General features: G+C 42.4%; 1 protein-coding gene across 9 annotated transcripts in view; it reads right to left on the bottom strand.

Moving 5' to 3' along the window:
- grip1 (glutamate receptor interacting protein 1) overlaps positions 1–24,574 on the bottom strand; it is a 472,826-nt gene that overhangs the window by 181,759 nt on the left and 266,493 nt on the right. The window contains exon 1 of one of the 9 annotated variants that reach the window (XM_072551571.1): positions 14,307–14,334. The exons of 7 other annotated variants lie outside the window; for them this stretch is intronic. In XM_072551571.1, coding sequence (XP_072407672.1) covers positions 14,307–14,331 — 25 coding nt within the window. In that variant the 5' untranslated portion in view covers positions 14,332–14,334. Of the gene's footprint in view, positions 1–12,226; positions 12,765–14,306; positions 14,335–24,574 lie in introns of those variants that run through there. One more of the 9 variants, XM_072551568.1, reaches the window with a different exon arrangement.

The following is a 24,574-nucleotide window of genomic DNA, read 5'->3' as shown; positions in this document are numbered from 1 at the left end:
CATGAGCATCAAGGCCATGATCACGTGGAACCAACTCTGCTGGACTAGCCACATGCTTGGGTTACCCAAATTCTGACTGCCAAAGCAATACATTTCTACCCACCTTGAAGAAGGCTCTCAAGCAATACAAGGACAAAGGAAGCATTTCAAAGAACCTTTGAAGGCTTCCCTCAAAAATATGCAATACAGATGTCAACACATGAGAGACCCTTGCTCAGAAGAAGCCAACCTGGAGGAATCTCCTTATGACTGGATACAATTCTTTGAAAACATCCAATAATAAGAGGAAGTACAGTAAAGGAATCAGAGAGGAATGCCAATGCTTGAGGCCAAAAACCAATTCCACCTCCCAGAAACATCAGCCAAATGTGGTTCAAGATGTGGCTCTTGGATCAGGCTCATTAGCCACAGAACCCATGACCAATGACACAATTTCCTAGGTGGACAAACGCAGTCATTAGTGAGTGATTACCGATGATGACCATACTTGCAAGCAGTCACGGGCTGTGAAATGGCACTCAAAAGCTTGTGCTTACCTTCACAATAAATTGCCTCTGCTACCCATTTCCACCAGTCTCTTCTGTCAATAGAATTCTGTATTCCCACTGTATATCGACTCTCCACTACTCTGAGTGCAGTGGTTCACCAGAACGATACCAGGACTGTCCTACAAGAATTAGTTTGACAAGACTTGTATTCACTGGAGGTCAGAAAAATGAAAGGTGATCCAATTGAAAACATTTAACATTCTCACAGGGCTGGAAAAATCAGATAAAGCGAAGATATTTTGTCTGGTTGTGGCATCTAGAACCAGCAGTCAAAAGTTTCAGGATACAGGGTAGGCCCACTTATTATAGAGATAAGAAATATTTCTTCACTCAAAAAGGGAATGAGCCTGTGGAATTCTCAACCACAATGGGCCATGGAGACCCAGACAGTGTTATATTCAAGAAAGAGAGATGGAAATTTTTAGATATTAAAGCCATCATTTAGGGAAAAACAGGAAAAAGGGCATTGGGATGGAGGATCAGCCATGATTCTTTGAATGGTTGAACAAGCTTGAAGGATGGACTAGCCAACTCCTGCACCTAGTTTCTAGATTTCTATCTTTATTTAGGGATGGACAATAATTGCCAGTTTTGCCAGAAATGTCCATATCCTTTGAATGAATGAATACAAAAAAAAAATGAGTAAGTACTCACAAAGAAAAGTGCTGGGGTCTGGCACACAGGATATTAGGTAGTCTTCTTTTTTACACTGCTTGAGTGTGTCACCCAGCAGGTTATGCTGGAGATCTAATTTACTGTGAAAGACAGCAGTCTGCAGCATGCAGGCATCGGCAAGGGTTGGAAAGTTGCTTTGTTAAAATTCATGACATAATGTCACTTCACCATCTCCTCCTGAATTAAATTACTGATAAACCATTTCCCTTGCTCAACTTTGCTACTTACTGCTTGATAACAGTCTTCTCCAAAGTTAATTTGGCTAAAACAAGCAAACGCTGAACAGTTTTGCTTAAAAACACAAGGAAGCAGGCGTGCTATACTGCAGAAATGTGACAGATAAATTGAAACTGTCACAATGTAGGAGGGCCAATGGGGGAAAAAAAATGCATGGAAGGAAGGTAATCTTATTTTTCCTTATCTTTCATACATGGTAGTTTTATGCAATTTATTCTTTTAGTATCACAAAATATCATGAGGACATGAGACATTTCCTTAGCTTATCTTCGTATTGCATCTTAACAATATATTGTTCTGTGTTGCCTATTTACATAATTCTTCTGTTCAGTGGTGATCAACCCCATTTTCTTAATTACTTCTTAACTTTCATACCAAAGTAACCAGATATTTTATAAGCAAATCAAAGATATGGGAGATTCAACTGTTCTCAAATCTCTCAGAATCTCATCAGTAGAGGAGTTTCTTTTCTTTCTAGAAAAAAAACAATATTCTGAGAGTCACTCAGAATTTACAGCTGTCCTAGTTAGATTAGATTACTTACAGTGTGGAAACAGGCCCTTCGGCACAACATGTCCACACTGACCCGCCAAAGCGCAACCCGCCCAGACCCATTCCCCAACATTTACCCCTTCACCTAACTTGCACATCTTTGGACTGCGGGAGGAAACCCACGCAGACACAGGGAGAACATGCAAACTCCACACAGACAGTCACCCGAGGCTGGAATTGAACCTGGGACCCTGGTGCTGTGAGGCAGCAGTGCTGACCACTGTGCCACCATGCCACCCCTAGTTGCTTTGAGAAAGTGGTGGTGAGCTGCCTTCTTGAAGCATTGAAGCTTTCTTGAAGCATTGCAGTCCATCTGGTGCAGGTATACCCGCAGTGCTGGTTAGGAAGGAAAAGCACCACCCTGTTTCTGACTCAGGGCAAACCTGGTTAATTTGCAGATAACCTAGTTTCCACCCACCTCCCACTGCGTCCCTCAAAAATGTTCTAAATATGTGCAATTACCCATGACAAATATCCAAAAACAAACTTTTCCACACCAACCAAAATATGGGCCACAGAAAACTCGTTAGTTCTCTATCCCCCTCTACAAGGCTCCAAGAAAAGAACAATCTAAAAGGGTTTTTCAAATAGGTCAGAATATCATCAAGCTTCCTGGTTCAAACATCTGTTTTTGCTGAATTAGCTGGTGTCAAGACCGTATATTGACGAGGTCCAGGAAATTGGTGTCAGCTTTGGTGGATGGAAAATTAAAGGGGGAAAAAAAAAATCAGGATTGGCTCGTACCCTTGCGTCTTTATGTTGTGACTCTTACTGCTGGAAGTGCACATAAGAATTTCAGCCATGGACTTAGCTGTGGCTTCTTATGCAGCACATCACCATAGCTACTGTTGCTTTCATATAGGAGTCTTAGCACCAACTTTATTAAGGTTTCAGCAGGCAATGTAGCAACACCTTGGATGAACAAAACAGATAATAAAAGCCTAGCTAGAACAGCATAAGAAGGAGAAAAGCATTATCACAGTTTGATTCACACAAACACACTGACTGCTTATACTAGAAATATTGGCAGATACTTAAATGTGGAAGCATGTAGCCTTGCGGTGGTGTTTGGTGTCAAGTACAGAGGCACTGCAAGAGTTGACCACATACATTTTTGAAAATATCTCCTTACTGAAAGATCAAAGTTTCAATATAAAAGAAGGTGTGAGAAATAGCAAGTGTTTTCATGGCTGCACCAGTCCAAAGGTTTTAACAAAATATTTGCATTTATAGAGTGTCTTTTCACATGGTAAGCAACCACAAGGAGCTGCCTAAGTCCATTACAATTCAAGCTGTGTAAGGAATTAGAAAAATGGCCAATAAGGATGGTCAAAAGATATGAGCTTTAAGGAGCATCTTAAGACAAAAGTCATAGAAGCAGGAGAGTTGGGATTGGTATACTTTGCTTTCCTTTGACATTGAAAAGATTTGAAAATGGAATACTTTCAAATGCTGTTTCTTTAGAATACGATGCAGCCACAAAATCTTAGAAAACACACGATTGGTGAATGAAATGCTAAATCAAGTCAAGTTTCATGTTTCGCCACAGGCTAGGTACAAGCAAACCACTGACTTCCATCAATATGACCTCATTCTCTTTATGTTGGGAAGCCTTTGATCCCTTTTGACAATGCATAAAAGTAGGTGCATGGTACAGACAGAGATGTAGGCTGGTAGTCTTTTTTTTAAAAACAAGACCAGAATACAGCAAAATCAGTCGCGTCAACCAAAGACGACGAGCCATGCATGTATGAAATTAGGAGGCTAGAAGGTGCCTTGTTCCAATGGAGCAAAATGGTGAGGGTAAGCATAGTTTATTTATTACATTTGAACTACAGCATTAAGGCAAATTATACTGAATAAACTAAATTTATCCAAAACTTAAATGTTGTTGTCTTAGCTCACTTGGTTTGAAAACAAAAGAAAAAAAAAAGTACAAAAATTAATTTCTAGATGCTGCCAGACCTACTGTGTTTCCTCAGCACCGGCTGGTGTACCTTTGGTCTCTGAAACGGAGAGATTGCAGGAAAGATTTTTTTTGTTCAGAGATGTTATTACGCACTTATCGAGCAGGTGGGGCTTGACTCAGGTCTCCTGACCCAGAGGTAGAAACAACACCACTAAACATGAACCCTTAGATATTGCAGGAAACCAGATACATAGAAAATACATTTATTAATTTAAATCAAATCAAATACTTTTGCCATCTTATTGGACAATATGGATATCCTTCAAGATCTTCAGTCTGAGTACAATTTAATGACAAGAGACTAAAGAGATAACTAATCATCATTTTGGCAAAGACCCTTTAAGCAAGTTGAGTCTTGACATTAGAGTTCCAATTTCTTTAGTCTGCAATGAGAGTTGCCTGTGTAATTTTAATCCTCTTACATGCAGAGATCCTTAAAGATTCATCACAATGCATTCAATCCAACTCAATATTGGGATCTTGCATAAATGTTGAAAGCAGGTTGCAAATCAATATTTTAGCTTGGGAGGCCTGTAGAACAGAATACAATGTGTGTGTCAACTTGACAAGTTAATTTAGAAAAACTCTAATTATTCCCTTGATAGGAGAACGTGAGGACTGCAGATGCTGGAGATCAGAGTTGAGAGTGTGGCGCTGGAAAAGCACAGCAGGTCAGGCAGTGTCCAAGGAGGACAGTCAGCGTTTCAGGCAGAAGCCCTTCATCAGGAATGTGGGAAGGTAGCTTGGAAGGCAATAGATGGATGCATGTGTGGTGTGATGGTGATATGTTGGAGCGGATTGGTGGGAAGGAAGATGGACAGGTGGGAGAAGTTTAAGTTGGCAGTGCCAAATTGGAGGGTTGGATCTGGGATAAGGTGGGGGGAGGTGAGATGAGAAAACTGGTGAAATAAACATTAATGCCGTGTGGTTGGAGGGTTCCAAGGCAGAAGATGAGACATTCTTCCTCCAGGGGTCAGGTGGCTAGGATTTGGCAGTGGAGAAGGCCCAGGACTTGCAGGTCCTTGGAGGAGTGGGAGGAGGTGTTGAAGTGATTGGTCACAGGGCTGTGGGTTAGTTGATGTCCTCTGAAATGTTCTACAAGTTGGTGTCCTGTCTCCCCAATGCAGAGGAGACCACATAGAGATAACAGACACAATAGAGGTGGTGTTTAGATGTGCAGGAAAATCTCTGTCGAATGTGGAAGGCTCCTTGAATGGGAGGTGATGGGGGAGGTTTGGGCGCAGGTTCTACACCTCTTGCAGAAGCAAGGGAAGGTATTGGGAGTGGAGGGTGAGTTGGTGGGCAGGGAGGGATGGCATGAACCTAATGAGGGCATCAAGGGGGGAATGGTCTCTGTGGAATGGGGTGGGGAGGTAAATATATCCCTGCTGGTGGGGTCTGACTGGAGATGTTGGAAATGAAGGATAATGTGCTGTATCTGGAGGCTGGTGGGGTGGAAGGGGAGGATGAAATGGGATTCTATCCTTATTGCGGTTGGAGGTGTGCTGAAGGGCATTGTTGACCATGTGGGAGGGGAAATGGCAGTCTTAGAAGTAGGAGGCCATCTGGGATATTCTGGAGTGGAATTACAATTTCCCTCCCACCTGGTCAATGCCCTCCAGCACATCTCCTCCACTTCCCGCACCTCCGCCATTGAACCCCACCCCCTCCAACCGCAACAAGGATAGAACCCTCCTCATCCTCACTTTCCACCACACTAATCTCTAGGTACAGTGCATCATCCTCCTCTATTTTTATCATCTACAGTCAGACCCCACCACCAGAGATCTATTCCCCTCCCCAGCCCATCAGCATTCCACAGAGACCATTCCCCTCCTCAATGCTCTTGTTAAGTCCATGCCACCCACCAACTCACCCTACACTCACAGCATCTTCTCTTGCTGCCATAAGAGGTCTAAAAACTGCACCTACACCTCCCCCCTCACCTCCAGCAAATGCCCAAAAAGGACACTTCCACATCCAGCAGAGATTTTCCTGCACATCCAAACACCTCATCTACTATGTCTGTTGCTCTCAATGTGGTCTCCTCTACATTGAGGGGACAGGATGCCAACTTGTGGAACGTTTCAGAGAACATCTCTGCAACACCTGCACCAAATAACTCCACTGCCCTGTGGCCAACCACTTTAACCCCTCTTCTACTCTGCCAAGGACACGCAAGTCCTGGGCCTCCTCCATTGCCATACCCTAGCCACCTGACGCCTGGTGGAAGAATGCCTCATCTTTCGCCTAGGGACCCTCCAATGACATGGCATCAAAGCTGATTTCACCAGATTCCTCATCTCCCCTCCCCCCACCTTATTTCAGATCCAACTCTCCAAGTCAGTCCCGCCCTCTTGACCTCTTACCTGTCCATCTACCTTCCCACCTCCCCTCTCCAACCTATCACCATCTCCTCTGCCTGCATCCATCTATTGCCTTCCAAGCTACCTTTCCGCCAGCCCCACTCCTTCCTATTTATCTCTCAGCCCCCTTGCCCCTCCATTCCTGAAGAGCTTGTGCTCAAAAATGTTGACTCTCCTGCTGCTCAGATACTGCCTGACCTGCTGTGCTTTTCCAGCACCATACTTTTTGACTTATTTCCTTGATAGCTCCCTAGGCAAGTCTGCACTGAATGTGGAATGGAGTTGCAGAGATAAGGAAGATTCAAACTTTGCTCCTCTGGTTTATGTTAATCCCTGCTGGGGGACAGGAAACTATGATACTATAATTTCCAATACCTCTCAGTTAAATGAGGGAATCAGCTAGAATTTGGGTTACCATTGCTCCCCATGTTGGATGTTCACTGGGAGTCAACATCTACCTGTTAGGACCGAGCTCTGCTTTCTATCCACAAGAACAGAGTAAACTAGCATGAAAGACTTAACAGTTTGAGGTCCCTTTCTCCAGGAAAGAAAGTTGGTAACAATGATAAAGTTCTTTAAAATGGGCAATGACAGTGTAAAGAAGGCAATACTGATCAGATTAGACAAGGTGAGGTAGAATTAAATTTACGTGGAATATAAACGCTGGTGTAAGGAACAGTTGGTTCAAATTTCTGCACTGGAAATGCTGCACTGTAAACAGTGCAACATGATCTAGGCATAAACATGAAGAATTAGGCAAGGTACCAGAATTTGGCAGGTGCCCACAAACTCTCATCAAGTGGCATTGCCGTAAGGAGTTTAAAAACGTGAAAATTGGTTGGGAAACACAAAGAATTTGCAGCTGTATTTTTTGTTTAAAAGAAACCCGGCAGACGATATTAACTGATCAACAACATAACTAACCAAATTCCTTAAAGAGAAATAAAATTGAAACAAGAGAAAGTAGACTCGGGGATGAGCATAATTTGAAAGGTTTATTGTCTGAGTCTGGCATTAATATACAATTGCCTCAGTGTTGAAAATGCAACAGGAGATCATCCAAAAAGTATAAATTAGGCTTGTATATGCTGACAAAAAAAGTCTCAATTTCCACTTTCCTTGTTGTAGCAGGACGCTCCTTTGCATATATTACCCTGAATAGCAAACAGCAATGATGCTCAATGGTCACACTGGAGGAAGTACTATTTAAGCACAAACAATTGGGTCTTTTTTTCCTCCTCAGGTGAAGCTTTTTGGTATCATATTATACTTTATACCAAAGTTCAGCTTAGGAATTTTTAAACTCTGCCAATGTATGTGACATGCTTTCTTCTAATTTGAAGCTAAAAAAATCTACTTGTACAGTACATTTTTAAAACATAGAAATCTAAAAAAAAACTGTAAGCTCAGAGTTTTCTAAGTGTGCAGATTAGCATCTGTTCCTGTGAACCTCAATATTAACTAATCCATTCTCTCCAAAGATGCTGAATGATCGGCATATTTAGAGTAGATTCCCTACACTGTGGAAACAGGCCCTTCGGGCCAACATGTCCACACCGACCCTCCGAAGAGTTACCCACCCAAACCCCTTTTCCCTCTGACTAATGCACCTAACACTATGGGCAAATTAGCATGGCCAATTCACCTGACCTGCACATCTTTGTGACTGTGGGAGGAAACTGGAGCACCTGGAGGAAACCCACGCAGACACGGGGAGAATGTGCAAACTCCACATTCCGAAGTTGGAATCGAACCTGGGACCCTGGTGTGAGAGACAGCAGTGCTAACCACTGAGCCACTGAGTTTTATTACAAACTTACTACTAGTTCTTCAACATGAAATCTCTAAAAACAAAATGTAATCGAGAAAGCTGATCTTCAGGCAAAATAACTTGCACACGATCTTCAAATGAGGCAGAAATGAGCACGACTGCAATACCAATCCTCAACCTGCTTTCGACTCAAGAATGGGTCAGTGGAAAAGATTCTATATAGTCTTGATGCTAGGCAGATTTCCGAGACAATATAGCTTTTTTTGTATCTACTTCAAAATTAATCAATCAGTCACTAGTTCACAGGTTAGATGCATCAATGTGGAGGAGTGTAAAAATCAGACAGTAAAACAGGTTCTATTTCTTGGTGAGCTGAGAGATCATGGGGTGCATGTGAACAGTCTTCAGCTAATATATTAATGCAAACACATGCAGAGTGAACTTCCAACAGGATCCATTTTAACCAAAGTGCAAGTTGGCTTCTCTTCAGTACATGCTGACAGTCTTGTGTTTGTAAAATATTGCACTGGATTTGGCAGGAATAGATAAAAGCAAAGAGAGACTAGTCCCTGTGGTGGGGAAAATGAGAGAACACAATTACAGCAGGGTCATGCAGGGTGGAGTCAGGAAGTATTTTCCAGGATGAAGGAAATTGAAAATTGTGGAAGACTGGTTGCCAAAAAAAAGCTGTGAATGTTAGGATAAATGCTTAAACTCTTAAAAGCAAGCTAGGCAGGCATTTGTTAGGTGAAGATTTTAAGAGGATTGGAGGGAAATGAAAGGGATAGAGGCTGAATGGCCTACTTCAGTACTTGATTGAATTTTTTTGATGAAGTGACAAAAGTTGATTGATGAGGGTAGAGCAGTGGGTGCTGTCTACGTGCTGTTTAGTAAGACTTTTGGCAAGATCCCTCATGGGCAGCTCATCCAGAAGATTAAAATGGCTGCATGGATTCAGAATTGGCTTGCCCATAGAAGGCAGAGGGTAGTGGTGGAAGGGTGCTTACAGGCTGGAGGTCCGTGACTAGTGAAGTTCCACAGGCATCCATACTGGGACCTCTGCTGTTTGTGATAGGACTTAAATGAAAAAAAAATAGATGGGTGGGTTAGTTTGCCGATGATGCAAACATCAGAAAAGTTGTGGATACTGTAGAAGATTGTCAAAGAATACAGCGAGATATAGATCAGTTGCAGGTATGGGCGGAGAAATTGCAGATGGAGAGTTTAATCAGCTAAGTGTGAAGTGCTTATTGGGAGATCAAATGTTAAGGAAGAGTATACAGTTAATGGCAGGGCCTTGAACAACATTAATGTACAGAGGGATCTTGGGGTTCAAGTCCATTGCTTCTTGAAAGTGGCCATGCAAGTAGATAGGGTGGTAAAGGTGGCAGATGGCATGCTTGCCTTTATTGGTCAGGGAACTGAGTACAAGAGTCAGGAGTCATGCCTGATAGAGGACTTTCAAACGTCGATTCTCCTGCTCCTTGGATGCTGCCCAACCTGCTGTGCTTTTCCAGCGCCACATTCCCGACTCTAATCTCCAGCCCTCACTTTCTCCTACAAGAGTCAGGATGTCATGTTGCAGCTTTAAAAGATTTTGATTTGGCCACACTTTAAAGTATTGCATTCAATTCTGGTCACCACATGATAGGAAGGATGTGGAGGCTTTGGAGAGGATGCAGAAGAGGTTTACCAGGATGTTGCCTGGAGTGGAGGGTATGAACTATAAAGGAGAGACTAGAAAAAGTTGGGCTGCTTTCCTTGGATTGGCGGAGGTTCAGATGAGACTTGAAAGAAGTTTCTAAAATTATGAGATGCATAGATAGGGTCAGAATCTTTTACCCAAGAATTGAACTTTCTAAAATTGGGGGGGGCATGCATTTAAGGCAAGAGGGAGAAGCTCAAGGGAGGTGTGAGGGACAAGTTTTTTTTTAAAATAGAGAATGGTAGGTGTGTGGAACATGCTGCAAGCAGATATGCTCGCAGCATTTAAAAGGGACTTTTAAATAGGCACATAAATATGCAAGAATGGAGGGATGCGGACCAATGGCAGCAGAAGGGATTAGTTTAATTTGGTGTCACGTTCTGCACAACATTGTGGGCTGAAGAGTTCATTCCTGTGTTCAGTCCCCAATGTTCCTAATATTGCATATACATCAGTACATAAAGTGTAATTCATGAAGTGACTTAGCTCTTCAATAAATAAAAGCTATTTTCCCCCAAATCTTCAGCACAGGCTGTGAACTGAAAAAAAAAATCACCAAAGGCTCCCGTTCCCAATTACTACCAAACTGGGCTGAAGATTGTCAAATAGTTTAAACATAGAACAGTACAGCACAGAACAGGCCCTTCAGCCCACGATGTTGTGCCGACCACTGATTCTCATGTATGCACCCTCAAATTTCTGTGACCATATGTATGTTGAGGAGTCTCTTAAATGTCCCCAATGACCCTGCCTCCACAACTGCTGCTGGCAACGCATTCCATGCTCTCACAACTCTGTGTAAAGAATCCGCCTCTGACATCCTCTCTATACTTTCCTCCAACCAGCTTAAAACTATGACCCCTCATGTTAGCCATTTCTGCCCTGGGAAATAGAGTCAATAGCCAGAGACTATCTATGCCTCTCATTACCTTGTATACCTCAATTAGGTCCCCTCTTCTCCTCCTTTTCTCCAATGAAAAAAGTCCAAGCTCAGTCAACCTCTCCTCATAAGATAAGCCCTCCAGTCCAGGCAGCATCCTGGTAAACCTCCTCTGAATCCGCTCCAAAAGCATCCACATCTTTCCTATAATAGGATGACCAGAACTGGACGCAGTATTCCAGTTTCTTTGCAAGACACATGAATTACAAATGAGAATTTGATTGTCCGTTGATTGACATGCCAGCCACTTGCCATTTGGTGACAATGTTACTGCTGGCGTAGAGTGCATACTTGGTTCTGCAGTGTATTTGAAGTCCATAGGAATGTCCCATTCATGTGTCTTGCAAAGTGGGAGAGTAGAGAGAGTATTGAGGTACTCAGCAAGAAAGAGCACTTCCAAGAGAGGTCTCCTCCCCAAGACAGCAATGAATTTTGCAGGACAACAAAGTGATGATGAAAAAGCTGTTAAAATTTTAGCAGTAATGATGAATATTAAAACTTAAAATACTAGAGTGGCTAGACAATAAATTTTAAGATAGCAATATGACTTTATTGGTAATTTTCATATAAATTCATTTGACCAAAAAAAGTTAATTCGTCCAGTCCAGTACATAAAATTATTCCTTCTATTAATGCAGGCTTAATAGTTTCCCAAGCGTTTAATAGGCTGTCCTCTAGTGGATCACACAAGACCAGACAAGGGTCTTAGGATTTTTGAAAATGAGGTATTCATTGCATTATCAGTGGTATTAACGGTTAATCAGAGAAATCTGACCTGCAAAGCCACGTTGATACAAATAGATTCTATTAAAGTATCGATAGGGCTTCTACCAGCTGCACTAATGCCAGAATGCAGAATATGTTGCACAATGTAGACTAATTGCAGCAATTTTTCCATGCAGTACAGTGCTAAATAAGCAATGACAGGGTTCTTTCTGTTCTAAAGCATTACGAAGGTAAGCACAAGTAAAAAGCACAGTCACAATCATTGAACTCTCAAATAAACCAGATGTATAAAGTAAGCTTCTACTGGCATCCCGCCATTGCTTCCAAAAACTTAAGATTTAGTGAAACAAGATAAAAGTACGTTGCAGAGGCAAGTAGTAAAACTCAAGTGGACATCAACAAACTGCCCCATCCTTCAGCATATATAATAAGCATAAAAAACACGATCATAGATATAGACACTTCAAATGACCCGACTCCTTCCAAGAACAGCGATATTACACACGGTGAAGGAAACCCGTTCCCCTGTTCTAATCAGTTGAAGTGTTTGGTAGGAGAGAAGCGGAGGACGCGTTGAGGCCGTTTGACTGCTACTCCACGGAGAGTGCAGCATCACATTTTAATGCCAAACACCCTGAGCATAAATGAATACTTCAGTGATGCTCCTTCATATGCTTGCTGTTTTAAAAAAAAAGGAAAACAACAATGCCGAGACTTTCTGAAAGAACCTACAATACCTTTAGCAGCCCTCCGCAGAATCTGACAACGGCATTTGAATGAGACAGCTATCATTCTTAGGGGTTTGTTTGATTTTTTTTGACAGCAGCCGAGTGTATTCAAAGCTCTGCTCCCGGGAATGCAGCAGAAGTCTCTTTGTTCTTCGCACGGCGCGGGGAAAGCAAGCCGGCTCCCAGCGGGGGAGTGACGGCTTAATTCCACTTGGCTGATGCACCGCTCAACTCCTTGTCATCTGGCAGCTCTTTGTCATTCACATTGCTACCTGCTTGATGCAACAGCAAGCACATCAATACGGGCGAGAAGGTGCTGGCTCGCTTTCTCGCACAACACACAGCCTCCCCGGGAGGCGAAGCGGAGTTCACTGGTGTGAAGCTGCACCATCACACAGTTTCCCTGTTCACACTTTTTCCCCTTTTAAGCAGTGCACTCATCAGAAAATCCGCGGCCCGTGTATTTCAACATGTCTAACGATCATTGGGGAAAAGGAAAACGCCAGAAAAGGTGAAAGGCGATTAGAATTGCCCCCTGTTTTTTTTTTAAAAAGTGCAACCCACAGGAGTCACAAACCAATCATCTCATATTGCTGGCAATCCCATTGGCAGAGAGGAGCCTCTCCCAAGGTAACCCCAAAAACCTGCAAGGGAAAGCTGCTCAGCTCGCCCAGTCAGCAGCTTCCACTCCCGCTTGGAGATCGGTCAGATATCGCCAAGCCAGCAGTCCTGGCTGGATGATACACAAATCTGCACCCCTCGCTCTCTTCACCCTCAACGCCGGAGCTGGGCAGATAGCATTAGCCCATTCCGTAGCTGGTGAGCGCGTCTAAACTAAAAGCTAGATATGCTGAGCGACCCAGTGAATAGGAATGAACCCAGCATCAAAGGCATGAATCCAAGTGCAGTCCTTCAGCAGGCAGATGAAGGCCAACTGGGATTTTGAACATTTTCAGATCGGATCAACGGACAGCATGCCCGGGGAAGAAAAATAAAACCGCTAGTTACTTGCTCCCGCTATCTTGCGGCTAAATGATTCTGCTCACAAAATCAGATTTATCTTTATTCGACTGCACTCCTCTGATCGAAGCCAGGTAACTTTGCCCTCCCTTTGTTCCTGCTGTCTGCCTCATAAATCATTCATTAATGACCCAATCTTCCCAAAGAAAAAGATTGTCAGAACGTGTTAACAGCTTAGTCTATGGAATGGCGTGAAGAAAATGATGGTCCACCTTTTACATCAATGGTATAATGGGAACAATCGGGTACAGTGGTCAACATATTTATTAGAAATAGTACCTTGCATAGAGATATAGAAATAAACGGAAAAATGGCATGTGGAAGGAGCAGGTGTGAGACTTCATGAATATAGTACTGCATAAAAACACACAACAGGCAGGAAGAAATCTCGTCTGGAAAGATTTTTTTTGACAGAGTATTGATTTTGCAGGTAAGCTGGATATTCATTGCACATGCACAATGGCTCTCAAGCGGAGTCATTTACACGGCCATGTCCGAAGGCAGTAAAGACATACGTCTGGAGGCACAGGTAAGTCTGATGAGCAGATTTCATTAAAAGGACATTAGTGAATCTGATAGTTTGTCACAGCAATTAATGGTAGTTGTCAGGGTCACCATACTCCATACTTATTCCCGGAATTCAAATTTCAACGGCTCTTGAGGTGGGATTTGAACTGACATCCTCAGAACATTAGCTAAGATCTCCAAATTACTAGTGCAACAATTTTGTCATTGTTAAGTTTTATGTAAAATTGAACTAGTTCATTGCAAACTTGTGTACAAGTGGTTTCATGTATTCCACATCAGCATTTAATTGAATAAATACCAAAAAGGGTAGGAGCTAGAAGAAATCCGTTACCTTTTACATAGTAACTCTCAAGTTGGCTGGGAATGAGCAAACCAGGGAGGGGGAAGCAGGAATTTTAATTGGCTACTGAAGAAAACATAGAATGAGACAGAGGGGAATAGCTCAGTAAACCCAAAACATTAACCTGGTTTCTCTACACAGATGCTGTTAGGTATTTTCTATCTTCATTTAAGATTTCTAGCACATGCAGTATTAACTTACCCAAGCTGCAGAAAACTAACACCATTGATTCAGTCAGCCATTTTACACAGAACCTGAACAGATTTTTAATTGGCACAAATACAATAACGTCGCATAGGGTGAAAATGGGCAACTAATTGAATCCAGTCACATTTCCAACCGAGTTGAGTTTACAATGACCTGGGATTATTGAGTTAACAAGAGAAAAGGAGCGATGTCATAAATGCTTCCCAATTTATAGGACTTGGGTTTTGTACGTTGTGTTGTAATTGTTTAGAAGCGCCTTGAGGGACTCCATGATAAGCAAGTTCAGAAGGTTTGTATTAAAAATGATCCCAAAGACACTTCCTAACACAAAGTGAGCCAGAAATTGAAGGTAAAATAACTATAAAATAGTATGCAAAACATCTCAACAATTTCAAATGACGGGACACATCTTTCATAGTTTGCTGGCTGATTTGTTGTTAGCTTTGAAAACAAAACTGTCCATTCCTGCCGTAAACCAGTTATGATAATTACTATCACTGCAGCTATTAAGGGCTGATTAACATTACCCTTACCACGTGAATTGCTGATGTGATGTACTATCCCAACTGGTTTGCCAGTTGCAGGCTCAGACTGGGAACAATCGCATTATTGCGAATAGTAAATTGCTCCTTGTGGTACTTAAATTTAAAGTTTTACTTATTTTCCTTTCCTTCTCATTTATTCTCTGCATTACCTAATGCAATTTAGCCAATTCACCCAGTTTCCTTTTCCATCATTGTATTTGTGTCTCTAATACATCTAAAAAAGGAGAGAAAGTGCCCATAGTGCTAAATTGCCCGTAGTGTTAGGTGAAGGGGTAAATGTAGGGGAATGGGTGGGTTGCGCTTCGGCGGGGCGGTGTGGACTTGTTGGGCCGAAGGGCCTGTTTCCACACTGTAAGTAATCTAATCTAAAAAAAAGTTGAACCGGAGGTTTTGAATACCATGTTGATGTCAATTCTCAGTGTGCCTTTCAGAGAAACTGGCAGCACAAAAATTAGGTTAAAAACAAATTGGATTCAAATAACTCTGCAAGACACATCACTCCAGCCACTTCTAGGCTATTAAACTGGGTGACTGAAAAAATGGATCCATTCTAAAAGCTTTTGGTAGGTGGACAAGTCGACATGTTCAGGAATAGAATTCCAGATGGACAGAGGCAGGCACACTCTATTGGTAAGGCAAGCACAGTGAGGGGTGCACAAGAGATTAGTTGGAGCAATACAGTGTTATTAGAAGGTTGGCATATTGGAGGAGTTTACAGAAATAGGTAGGAATGAAGTCAACAGGATTGGAAGAGAAAATATAAATTAGATTTTTTTTAGATTAGATTAGATTACTTAGTGTGGAAACAGGCCCTTCGGCCCAACAAGTCCACACCGCCCCGCCGAAGCGTAACCCACCCATACCCCTACCCCTACATCTACATCTACCCCTTACCTAACACTACGGGCAATTTAGCAATGGCCAATTCACCTGACCTGCACATCTTTTTTGGACTGTGGGAGGAAACCCACGCAGACACAGGGAGAACGTGCAAACTCCACACAGTCAGTCGCCTCAGGCGGGAATTGAACCCGGGTCTCTGGCGCTGTGAGGCAGCAGTGCTAACCACTGTGCCACCGTGCCGCCCACAGCAATTGTGGTGACCCACAGCCAATGCAGGAGGGATAAGGGAGTGGAGGATGTTGCAGTGCAAACTCGGACATATAATCTTCACACAAACTTTGAACTTTTTGAAGCTCAGGTGTGGATTGCAAAAAAATATTTGGGGTGGGGTATGGTATGGTATAGTATATAGGACACCATATTTAAATAAGGAAATAAGATCAGAGATGGGAGGAGTAGAGCAGAGTGTCAGCATTATACCCTTGAATACTTCTGTGTTTTCAGATGATATCACTCAGGACAATCTGTGGATGAGAAACAGAATGGGACGAATGATGGATCCTTGGGGAATACCAGTGGCAGGAGTGGAAGGGAATGCCATGGTCTGGTTCCAAATTGACCAGACACTGGGAAGGCAGTCCCACCCAGCACAGCAATGCAGGAAGAGTGCTAAAAAGGAGCATGGAGGCATCAATGTTCACAGATTGCATGTGACGTGGTTAGCACCAAACCAGCTTTCTGGCAAGGACCAATCAGATTGCAAAATTACAAGCCTAGAGGCTGTGACAAAGATGGACAGATTTGAGGAATGATAACTTCTTCCAAACATCTTTCAAAAAAGGAGCAGGAAATCAGTTAGTAGCTATTTGGATAACAGCAGATTTGTAAAGGGTGCCCTGCAGGAGGCAGAGGAGAAACATAGCCTGAATGAAGAGAATAGCTTACGACATCAGTTAATTAGGAAAAGAACACTCCAAACAAGTGGTTTCATCAATGCTCTATGTGAGATTAGAAATATTCCTGACAATTTAAATGCTCTGGAGATATAACTTAAAATTTCATCAGCCTTAATTTTCACATTCATGGAAATCTTTCAGTGATCAATAATCCAATTGTTTTCTTTCTTTGCTGGAGGCTGATTTGCATTTCATTAACCTGTACATTTACATTGATAGCATAATTGAGGGAGGGAATGTTAAGGCCACAATTCCAACTCCAGAGATGATGTCCTGATCAAGGATATTGTTTTATCAATTTTCAGGATAAAATCTTTTTTTCTGTAGAAACCAGTATTAAGCATTATCAGGTAAGGGGGTTGGGGGTGCTGTTCCAAACTGAAAAACTTCATTTCAATGTAATAAACAAAAACTACGAGGTTACAGCCCAGTCAATGGTTGGATATTACTTGTCTAGATTAGAGTGGTGCTGGAAAAGCTCAGCAAGAAGCAGGAGGAGGTGCAGGAAAATCAATGTTTCGGGCAAAAGTGCTTCATCAGGAATGAAGACAGGAAGCCTCTGGGGTGGAGAGATCAGGGGGCAGGGAGTGGAATTTACTTAGACAGTTCTGAGGCCCTTTTTCAGTAGTGAGCTCAGCTCAATTTAATGTTTTGGAAACTGACCCTTTTTGGAGGTGTGACCTCTGTCCATCTCCAGTAGGATGTCCACGGTGAACTCACAGCAATAGCAGGAGTAAATCATCTAAAACACCAAAACATATTTTTGGGAGGTAATTTCCAACAAGTTATTGAAGCCAAATGTAATGTACTCAGTTACTATCTTCGTTATAATGCCTCTACAAAGTGATCTTTATTGTTCCTAAATCAGCTCAGCTGTTTCATCTTACTTTTTGTGTTTCTATAAAAGTTTTTTGGATGACTCTTTTGCAAAATACTTATCACCACTCATTCACTTCTTTTGTTTCTTTGATATTTTTTCAGTCTTCCATTTCCGCCTGTTTCTTGGTTGAATGTTGTGCTTGATGTGTTAATTTTTTCCCTCAAATTTTATTTTAATCTCTATTTCTTTTGTTTTCCAAAGAGAGCTCCCATTTTGGATAAGCTATTTCCTATTCTTTGTGGGAATACATGCTTGATTATCTTCGTATGTTTCCTTCAAACAAAGGTCTGCCATTGGACATTTACTGCATTGTGCTGGTGGTTTTCTTCAATTTTTGAATATTGGCTCTTTGCCACTTGGATAATTCCACATTTGATTTTTCTTTACAGACCATTTTAAACCCAAATATATTGTGATCATTAATATCCAGATATTCTCCAGCTGAATGGTACATCAATTCATTGCACTTTCTTGAATTAGACTTCGCAACACTTTGTTCTTCATTAGGCTAAAAATACATTCACAATATTTTCCTGAACACATTTTAGGAATTTTTCTATCACTTTTCCCATTACCTTCTTCTTCCTCTCCCCAATCTGGCACACATGACTGAAGTACAGGAAGTTTACTTAAAATCACACCAGGGCTCAATTTACACAATCCACACAAGGTAACCAGAGAAGGTTCACTAAGGCCACAATGATATGTGAACCTTCTTCAATGTGATCCAAGTGAATGATCCATGTTTGATGGATGAATTAATTTGGATCAACCTTAACATTAGCAACACATTTATTTACATTCATTTCCCATTCATAGAATAGCTATGATTATACAAATCTGTTTACACCATTATTTGGTATGTATTCAGTGTTTTCTAATGTTCATGTCAGGAATATAAACCTTTGACACCAGATGCTTCAAAAAGGGGGCAGGGGAGTCCATTTAGACCAGGGAGAAAGACAATAGGTGTAATTTTAATGACATGTCAGGCAGAATCTTAATGGATTTGCCGACAGGCATGCTGTTTTTGATAAGTATAAAACTGATTAAGTTCTTTCTTCAACACTTAGCCATATTTCCAAGCACAGATGGTGTTAACATTATAGTTGCAACAAGCTTCCTAATTGGTCCATGAATCATTAAACAGCAACATAATTTGAATTTGGTAAAGTATAGAAATAGTCCTCTATTTTGGGTTTACTAGTTCATAGTGCAAACTAAGTTAATAACACATTTAATGTAGAGGGTCCCATCTAACATAAATCACATTGCTAGAGACAGAGCAGCAAATTAATAGAGATAAAAATCTGGATAATGTCAATATTGATAGAGGCAGAGAGAGAGAGAGAGAGAGAGAGAGAGAGAGGGATTAGTGGTGCTGGAAGAGCACAGCAGTTCAGGCAGCATCCAAGGAGCTTCGAAATCGATGTTTCGGGCAAAAGCCCTTCGGGGTAAAAACAGACAGACAGACAATGAATGTAAGAAAACATACTTGAGTGAGAAAGCTGCTCCACAAATGTATATGCAAATTACTGTAATTGATAGACTTGCTTTTATATAAAACCTCACCCCACCTGAAGATGACAGCCCAGGGCTTGCTAAAACCATTTTATTACTTTGAAACATAGTCACTACTGTAATTTAGAAGAGGTTAGTAGTTTGTTTTGTGTAAGTTAATTCTATCAGTAACATTAAAATAGATGGCATTATAGCCTGGTATAATATACTCCCATTTATGTTTCACCTACTTAGATCCTCTGGACAAAGTGAATTCTCCTTGAAGTACAGATTGTAGCTTAGGCAAAAATGGCAGCCAGTTCACACACAACGAAGTTCCATTGTGCCAGCTGTGGATTAGCTGGTCTCACCCTGTACAGTCACAAGGCTGTAGGTCCAGGTCTTTTTCCAGGACCCAAGCACAAAAATGAAAGTCCACACAGTTCTGCTGCACAGACTGTGTGCAATACTCTCAGCAATGCCACCTTTTCAGTGTGCTGTTAAACTGATGGCCCAGCTATCTGCGTGGATGTATGCAAACGATTTTCAAAAGAAGAAAAGGAATGATCTTTGGTGTCCTGGCTAATTTTAATCCCTTAGTCACAAAAGTAAAACATATCTAGTAATTATCACAGTGGCGATTATGGGAATTTGCTGTCGTCCCTAAATTACAACAGTACTTATTGTCACATCACTGGTGGGAATAGTGCACAAAATCAAACTTCGCTTTTCCATCATTTATCATGTGTAGATGATCAACGTAAACACTAGGACACTTATTGTGCCCGAATATGACTCATCTCAGTTAGATGAAACTCACGCCAGGTTTTAAAGGAGAAAACAAAATAAAAAACCAGCTATAACAAACCTAATGTCTTAATATGTGGCAAAAACACATTCATTACTAATATGAAAACTTGAACATTATCACCTTGAAATCTAAACATACACATATTAGATTGACAGACAGCTAAGACAGAGTTTTTTTTAAAAAAAATATTATGGGTGGAAAATATGGCCAGGAAAAAGAAAGGCAGGAAGTCTATGGATCAAATGTCAAGCCAAAAGGAGCAAAATTAGATATATTGTCTCCGTTTTTTTTGAAGCAATGATATCACATTGTTGTCGACTGTAACAGTTTTTAATTCAGTAGCCAGTTAGATTTGAGTATTGGCTTGAAGAGGTTTTCTTTTTGCCAAGTCATTAAGTATTGTTATTACTTTTCCAAATTTATGAGAGAGAGTGCATGAGAGCAAATGAGAGTGAGAGAGCCCTGTGGGTTGCTTACAGGCTTTCCTGTGGTGTTTTTAGCAACAGGAGGTCTCTATCCCAACTGCTTTCTCTCCTCAGTTCAGAATCAAACTGCTACTTTGAACCAATTCAAACCTCGCTAATGAACAATTACTTCAGTTGATTTTTTTATTTGAAGACACTAGTACAGAAGTTTCAAAATCTGGTTTCCAGCAAAATTATATTCTCTCACACAACCATTAAGTGACCACATTCCTTCAGGCTATATATTCTCTACAAAGTTATCCAAAATTCAATTGTGTCCCTTTTATATTTTAATCATTCTTGGCAGCATCATTAAACCGGCCAAATATTTTTGAGAAGCGCTCCTCTCCCATCCCCTTCACAGCTGGCCCAAGTTGAAAACTGACACTGTTTAAATTCATATGCACTGGTTCAGATGAACACGTTAACTTAAGCAATGCATAGTGTACCTGTCCATGGTGTCATTAGACGCAGGCAACAAGATACAGTCAGAACTTACACTACACCTAGGAGAAAGTGAGGACTGCAGATGCTGGAGATCAGAGCTGATCTCTGATCAGCTCCTCCATGATTTTTGCTTCCCCAGTCCCCAACGCCTTATCTTCACCATGGACATCCAGTCCCTGTACACCTCCATCCCCCATCACGAAGGACTCAAAACCCTCCGCTTCTTCCTTTCCCACCGTACCAACCAGTATCCTTCCACTGACGCCCTCCTTCGACTGACTGAGCTGGTTCTCACTCTGAACAACTTCTCTTTCCAATCCTCCCACTTCCTCCAAACCAAAGGAGTAGCCATGGGCCCCCCCATGGGCCCCAGCTATGCCTGCCTCTTCATAGGATATGTGGAACAGTCCATCTTCCGCAGCTACACTGGCACCACCCCCCACCTTTTCCTCCGCTACATCAATGACTGTATCGGCGCTGCCTCGTACTCCCACGAGGAGGTTGAACAGTTCATCCACTTTACCAACACCTTCCACCCTGACCTCAAATTTACCTGGACCGTCTCAGACTCCTCCCTTCCCTTCCTAGACCTCTCCATTTCTATCTCGGGCGACCGACTCAACATTGACATTTACTATAAACCGACCGACTCCCACAGCTACCTAGACTACACCTCCTCCCGCCCTGCCCCCTGTAAAAACACCATCCCATATTCCCAATTCCTTCATCTTCGCCGCATCTGCTCCCAGGAGTAGTTCCAATACCGAACAACACAGATGGCCTCAGACGTGGTCGACGATGCCCTCCACCGCATCTCCTCCACTTCCCGCTCCTCTGCCCTTGAGCTCCGCCCCTCCAATCGCCACCAGGACAGAACCCCACTGGTCCTCACCTACCACCCCACCAACCTCCATATACATCGTATCATCTGTCGTCATTTCCATCACCAGGGATATATTTCCCTCCCCATCAGCGTTCCGAAAAGACCACTCCCTCCGTGACTCCCTCGTCAGGTCCACACCCCCACCAACCCAACCTCCACTCCTGGCACCTTCCCCTGCAACCGCAAGAAATGCAAAACTTGCACCCACACCTCCCCCCTTACTTCCCTCCAAGGCCCCAAGGGATACTTCCATATCTGCCACAAATTCACCTGCACCTCCACACACATCATTTACTGCATCTGCTGCACCCGATGTGGCCTCCTCTATATTGGGGAGACAGACCGCCTACTTGCGGAACGTTTCAGAGAACACCTCTGGGATACCCGGACCAACCAACCCAACCACCCCGTAGCCCAACACTTCAACTCCCCCTCCCACTCCACCAAGGACATGCAGGTCCTTGGACTCCTCCATCACCAGACCATAGCAACACAACGGTTGGAGGAAGAGTGCCTCATCTTCCGCCTAGGAACCCTCCAACCACAAGGGATGAACTCAGATTTCTGCGGTTTCCTCATTTCCCCTCCCCCCACCTTGTCTCAGTCCCAACCCTTGAACTCAGCACACCTTCCTAACCTCTCCGCCCCCGCCCCCACCCCCACTCCAGCCTATCACCTTCACCTTATCACCCTCACCTTAACTCCCTTCCATCTATCGCATTTCCAACGCCCCTCCTCCCTACCTTTTATCTTAGCCTGCTGGACACACTTTCCTCATTCCTGAAGAAGGGCTCATGCTTGAAACATCGATTCTCCTGCTCCTTGGATGCTGCCTGACCTGCTGCGCTTTTCCAGCAACATTTTCAGCTTACACTACATCAGTGGCCACTAAGAAAATGGACACGTCACATAATAGTAAGAACTACGGGACAAATACAACTTTTGTTTGTGGTGTTGCGAGCTACAGGAGCAATATTGGTCACATCACCAGGAATCCGTTTTCTTCATCAAATATCACCATGGGGGATGTGCATTCTCCCAGTGTCTGCGTGGGTCCCTTCTGGATGCTCCGGTTTCCTCCCACAGTCCAAAGGATGTGCAGGTCAGGTGAATTGGCCATGCTAAATTGCCCATATGTTAGGTGCATTAGTCAGAGGGAACTGGGTCTGGGTGGATTACTCTTCGGATGGTCGGTGTGGACTGGTTGGGCCGAAGGGCCTGTTTCCACACTGTAGGGAATCTAATCTAATCTAATTTACATGCATCTAATGAAATAGTGAAGAACTCAGTTTTATAACTCACCAAGGAGATAGCAGCTCCGGCATCAATGAGTCAATAATACTGCACTGTGTTGGTCTAATGTGGACCTTAATCTTCAGCCTTCTGAATCAGGAGGAAGGGTGGCATAAAAGAAATCTCAAAACATTGTATGCAAAAAAAAGCTTTTGCAGACTTATTTTGAAACAAAAAGGAATATTTTACTGTTTTTTTTAAATCTGAGAACTGCCATTTCTTCAAATGAAATCTGCTGTACTGATCAGAATGAATACAAACAGATAAAGATCATTTTTAAGGCCAGAATTTGCAATACTACATTTCCTGCATTTCACCACCCTTTAATTGTTAATGTCAAGTGGAAAACCAGCAGGAACAAGTTGTATCTGTAAAAAGCAACTAATCTTTTTGCCTCACAGAAACAAGCTGCTGACACATGCCAATGCAAGATTGTGACGTATAAAACAACATGCTAAAACAGCCAGGAGCAGCCACTTTTAATCCTATGACAACAAGTCACCGTGGTTGACAAAAAAAAGACTTCACCTTGTCACGCTCTGTTGTAATGCATGACTAAATAACATAAAAACACATCATTTTGGCATTAACTCTTTTGAAAAGTTTACAATTGTACTGTGACTTTGTAGCAATATGGATGTCATTAGAAATGCCAGCATGAATTATCCATTCCTAATTGCCTGGAGGAGAGTGAAGTGTCAACCATATTGTGGTGAGCCTGTCGGCCAGACCCAGTAAGCAACACCAGTTTCCTTCCCTAAAAGGACATTAGTGAACCAGATGGATTTTCATAACAGTTGACAGTGGTTAGGTGGTCACTTTGAATTCCCAATTTTTAAAACTTGAATTTTCCATCTACCATGGTGGGATTCAAACTCATATCCTCAGAGCATTAGCCTGGGGTTCTGGATTATTAGTCCAGTGACATTACTAGTACACCAGTGCCCCCCCTTAAACCCATTCATGTAGTGTATATCAATGGAGAATAGAGACCTGATAAGTCAACAATATATCTCAATTATAATTTCTTGATCACGCAATTGTTTTATCACACTTTGTTTTAAAAATCTGTTGTCGCTCTTGTTCCTCACGTTGGATGTTGGTTGTAACAGGTTTCCCAGCACCAGATGGTACTGCTGATCCATGCTCATTTTGTCCTCATCAATTCATCCAATTAGAGACGCTGTAGAGTCAGAGTCATAGAGATGTACAGCACGGAAACAGACCCCTCGGTCCAACTCATCCATGCTGACCAGATATTCCAATCTAGTCCCACCCGGCCCATGTCCCTCCAAACACTTCCTATACATATACCCACCCAGATGCCTTTTAAATGTTGCAATTGTACCAGCCTCCACCACTTCCTCTGGCAGCTCATTCCATACACATACCACTTTCTGCGTGAAAAAGATTGTCCCTTAGGCCTCTTTTGCATTTTTCCCCTCTCACCCTAAACCTGTGCCCTCTAGGGGAAGCAACTTTGTCAATTTATCGTACCCATGCCCATCATGATTTTATAAACCTCTATAAAGTCACCCCACAGCCTCCGACGCTCCAGAGCAAACAGTCACAGCCTATTCAAACTCCCCCTATACTTCAAATCCTCCAACACTGGCAACATCCATGTAAACCTTTTCTGT

Source organism: Chiloscyllium punctatum, chromosome 32 (assembly GCF_047496795.1).
Source record: "Chiloscyllium punctatum isolate Juve2018m chromosome 32, sChiPun1.3, whole genome shotgun sequence".
In the NCBI taxonomy this organism is placed as follows: Eukaryota; Metazoa; Chordata; class Chondrichthyes; order Orectolobiformes; family Hemiscylliidae; genus Chiloscyllium; species Chiloscyllium punctatum.
This window is presented reverse-complemented; position numbering and strand designations above follow the sequence as displayed.